Source organism: Hippocampus comes, unplaced genomic scaffold (assembly GCF_001891065.2).
Source record: "Hippocampus comes isolate QL1 unplaced genomic scaffold, H_comes_QL1_v1.1 scaffold412, whole genome shotgun sequence".
NCBI lineage: Eukaryota > Metazoa > Chordata > Actinopteri > Syngnathiformes > Syngnathidae > Hippocampus > Hippocampus comes.
The window spans coordinates 329,834-334,430 of NW_017805343.1; the positions used below are offsets into that span (position 1 = coordinate 329,834).

The window sequence follows — 4,597 nt, forward strand, 5'->3', positions numbered from 1 at the left end:
AAAAACTCATCAGACAGACGTTTTGTGTGCACATGAATCCTCGAGAAATTAACCATTTTTGTGAACGAATTGGGTGGAAAGCTTAAAATTTCACCTGCCCATCAACACCGCCTGCTACTGATATTGCATTACAGATATTTACAAGTCACAATTTAGTACAAACACGTATCAAGCTGAGGCGTAGGAGGTTTCAGGTTTGAAGCCAGCCAACGTAGAAAAGCCCCACCTTGGAACCTTTCACTGTTTTACAAAAGACAGCCGTTTAGACGAAAATATGTTTAAAAAGGAACATGTTTCGTCGAGGTAAAACGAAACAAAGATAATGTTAAAAAATAATTAATCACAAAACGTAAAAGTTACTGTATCGGCAGGCTGAATAATGTAACGGTTTACCCGTCGAAGGTTTAATTTAAGTTGTACCCCCCCATGTCCATTTGTGAATGGTACCGTCCATTAGTCATCGTCACATGATAAAGCTGATTTTTTTTAGCCGGAAAGAGGTACAGTAATTTAGTCATTCTTACTTATTTGTCTTCTGACAGTATTTGATAGACATCAAAATGATATGCGGAGGACTTACAGATGGTACAAATGCCGACGAAGAGATTCAGAAAATCTGCAACGATGTGAGTATGGAAATTTGACACTTAACTTTTATTGTTGCCTGCTTTGCAAGTAAACGTTGCACACAAAAAACACGAAAACTAAACCAAATCATTTACAGGTAAAGTCTCAAGCTGAGCAAAAAACCCAGAAAAAATACGACGTCTTCGTCGCCAAGGGTTACAAATCACAGGTTGTGGCTGGGACCAACTACTTCATCAAGGTAAGCTCAACATCACACATTTTATTCCAATTTTATTTGTATTATTTGGGTCTGAGCAGCGATCTGCCAGGTACCTATTGTTTTCTGTTGAGCTGTTATTATTATTATTGTTATTATTATTATTATTACAAACCCAATTCCAGTGAAGTTGGGAAGGTTGTGCTAAACATGAATACAAGCAGAATACAATCATTCATCCATTTCCGAACCGCTTTATCCTAACTAGGGTGGGGCAGGTGGAGCCTATCCCAGCCGTCTTTGGGCAGCAGGCGGGCCACACCCTGAACTGGTTTCCAGCCTATCGCAGGGCACACACAGACGAACAACCATCCACGCTCACACTCACACCTAGGGACAATTTAGAGTGTTCAATCAGCCTGCCATGCATGTTTTTGGAATGTGGGAGGAAACCGGAGTACCCAGAGAAAACCCACACAGGCCCGGAGAGAACATGCAAACCCCACACAGGAAGGCCGGAGCTGGAATTGAACCCGGTACCTCTGCACTGTGAGGTCGATGCGCTGAAGTCATATTTTAACAAAGTCCTTCTTGAGGTTTTATCCAATTGTTTTCAAACTTTGGGTAACCCAGCCGCTGGGGAGCAGTGCCCTCCCTTGGGGGTGCACTGTTCCCCAGTGCCGGTCCCAAGCCCGGAGAAATGGGGAGGGTTGCGTCAGGAATGGCATCCGGTGTAAAACTTTTGCCAAGACGACCATGCGAGTTGGTAGGACGGTTTACAGGGACGGATGGAAATTACTGACTCGCTGTGTCGACCCCTGAATAGGGACGTGCCGAAAGGAGAAGAAGAAGTTTTCAAACTTTGGGTGTTTCATCTAAACATCCCACCCTCGAATACATGAAAATGTTTCATGTGATACAGCGCATTGCCAAGGCAACAGTGTCCGACGAAATAAAAGATTGATATTTTCATCTTAAACATCTTTGGATGAAACAGGCAAACTTTGACGACGATCGGATAAATTATCTCGGAGGACCTTGTTCAGATATGACCTCTATGAAAGACCCCATTAATTACGGATTTCATTTCAAACAGGACATCTTCATTACGATGAACCACATAATGTATTTTCAAGTACATATTTACGATTTCTACATGTGTCAACTGTTGCTGTTCTTATACTTTGGTCGTAGGTGCACGTGGGAGGAGATGACCACATCCACATGCGCGTCTTCCAAAGTCTGCCACACGCCGGGTCAGTGCTGAAGCTGGCTGACGTTCAAGAGGACAAGACACATGCCGATGCCATTGAGTTCTTCTGAATGACAAACGCTGACAGAGGCATCCCCATTTGTCTGTACAGTAACTAGTACATTGCAATTAAATACAAAATAATCCACTATGTACTCGAGTTAATGACCTTTTCAATAAGAGTTCATTTATTAAAAAAAAAAATAAAGATTCTAGCATGTGATTTCACGCGTCCGATATACCATACATGGGCAATGCATGGGACACAGAGTGGCCCCTGAATTTTTGAATATACTTCCCCTGGCCATTTCAGTTTCAAGTTGTAATAACACTGTCCACTACTTGATAGCAAACATTATTTTACAGCACTTGATAGCAAACATTATTTTAAAGCACTCATGTCGTGTAATTGCCATGAAAGAGAACTCTCATCAAGAAAAAGACTTTGGTTTAACACGGTGAAATTCCATGTCGCGATTGTCTGATCCTCAGCAGGAATGTCAAGCAAAGCTAACTGGTGAGTGGGATCATGATCGTGTCTTGTCTAAATTTCACATTTAATGAGAGTCTCGGCCTGAATATATCAACAAAATTAATTGTTGTGGTAGCGCCACCTACGGCCAAAGGAAACATATCTTCAATTCTTTAATACTTGATATTCCAGCGGAACAACCGGATTTATCTCATATTTACTCAGAATAGTGTTCGGGCCTTCATTATGTTGCAACACTAAATTTGTGAGTTTACGGGAAAAGCTGCTGCAGAGGCAATGGGCTGTTCACCAAGAAAACAATTCTAGTTACATTCACCAAAAATACATGAAACCTGTTTGACTGTGTCAATCTGATGATTCACCGTGACAAGATACGTTGCTGTTGAGGGATTCATTCAAAATTCTAAAAACTGGAGTCAGGCCAGTCACTACCAAACTTACATTGGGGGTGCTATATTAGTCAGTATGTCTCAACCATAGGATAACTGAGTGATAATAATCCTGCATTTGAATGAGTTTGAATTTATATTTGTCAAGCGTGTCTTCTGATGGTGTAGCGGTACACTTGCCTGACTTGTGTGCAAGCACAGGTGGGATCGGTTCCCACTCTGTGACGGCGTAAATGTGGGTGTCAATGCTTGTTTGTCTGTACCTCTGTCTCCCATTGATTTGCTTTCGCGGGCCACATAAAATGATGTGGCGGGCCAGATCTGGCCCCCGGGCCTTGAGTTTGACACTAGTCGTCTACATGAACACCCATGAAACACACCAGGCTCACCAGAGCCCGCTATTTTATTTTGTTTTTATTTATTTAAAACGAAGCAGCTTATGAAATTTTGGTGGTCTTGAAATGTAAAATCGAACAAGAAGGCAACCATTTTGAATTAACTTTTGAAGTTGGTGTCTCCTTGACGACCAAAACTGCTGTAACTTGATCCACACGATCATATCGTCGAAAGATTTCTGACATTTGATTTTATTAAGTCCAGGGATGAAGAAATCCCTGAACCTATTTTTCATCATAGTGGTAGCGCCACCTACTGGCTAAAGCATATATGTTTTCTACTGTGACATTTTTCCTCCAAGCGGGTTGACCAGATTTAAATCCTATTTACTCAGGAGTGTTTCATAGATGGCAATTTTCCGCGTATCCGCGGAAATCCGCCGTTTTATTTCTTAAATTGATCATTTTTGTAAATCATCTAAATCCGATGAGAAAATTTTAGGGGTGGTCAGGTACCTTATCGTCGAGTCTTCACGAGCTCTCCCGAACAGTCTCTCCGTTTTCCGTTTGTAAACAGCCCTGCGGTTGGACGTATATGAAAGCTTCAACTAATCAGATCACTGAAGGCATTATTTGTTGCGGAAGTCTTAGCTCGATTATATACGCCCCAGCGATTGGTTAACTACAAGCGATTGGACCAATCAAATTGCATGTAACATATTGTTTTACCTGATTCATGGCGGCCTGTTCGTCTCGCAAATTCATTGTTCTGGGATCGTTTTGAGCGGAATTATGAATTTTTTGACGAAAGATCAGGAGTCTTCAATCCTAGAAATTGACTCAAATGTCAAGAATAAATTCCGATGGGACTGGCTTGACAGAAAAGTCACTGTAAAGGTTAAAATTGGTTCCAAGTTCGACGTTACAGAAGCTCTTGGACAATTTTTGAAGAAACCAGACGTAGCAGGCAAAGCTTATTGTGTGTATTGTAGTGACTTAATTAACTATGGCTCCCGTGGATGCGTGGCACTGACAGATCATGCAACAAAAGTGAAAAAAACATGCCGACAAAATCGCCATTCGACGGAGCAATTATTCTTTGGGATCGGCATTTTTCAAACAAACCTAGTCAGCGGATACAACTAAAGACGTGACTGTATGAGGTAAGAATCAACAGCTTTTTATCACATTTACACAACACTTTATGAATACAAGTCATGAACAAATCTTAAATATGGCAGGGAATGTGTTTACTTTTTTAGTTTTGATTTTGAGCAGCAAATTTGGAGTTACATATTGGTGCTCACCAGGAATGCATAGGCAAAATTGCACAAATTTTCACTT

At 41.2% G+C, this 4,597-nt stretch overlaps 1 protein-coding gene across 1 annotated transcript; it reads left to right on the top strand.

The window, feature by feature from the left end:
- The first annotated feature begins 455 nt into the window (after positions 1–455).
- Positions 456–2,259, top strand: LOC109516977 (cystatin-B-like). Its single transcript, XM_019871825.1, has 3 exons — positions 456–626; positions 725–826; positions 1,979–2,259. The coding sequence occupies exons 1-3, from the start codon at positions 561–563 to the stop codon at positions 2,105–2,107; spliced, it is 297 nt and encodes a 98-aa protein (XP_019727384.1). The 5' UTR covers positions 456–560; the 3' UTR covers positions 2,108–2,259.
- Positions 2,260–4,597: the final 2,338 nt, after the last annotated feature.

Coding starts and splice junctions, on each gene's coding strand:
- LOC109516977 (XM_019871825.1), top strand. CDS start 561: ATGATATGCGGAGGACTTACAGATGGTACAAATGCCGACGAAGAGATT. Junction 627..724: donor TTCAGAAAATCTGCAACGAT/GTGAGTATGGAA, acceptor AATCATTTACAG/GTAAAGTCTCAAGCTGAGCA. Junction 827..1,978: donor GGACCAACTACTTCATCAAG/GTAAGCTCAACA, acceptor CTTTGGTCGTAG/GTGCACGTGGGAGGAGATGA.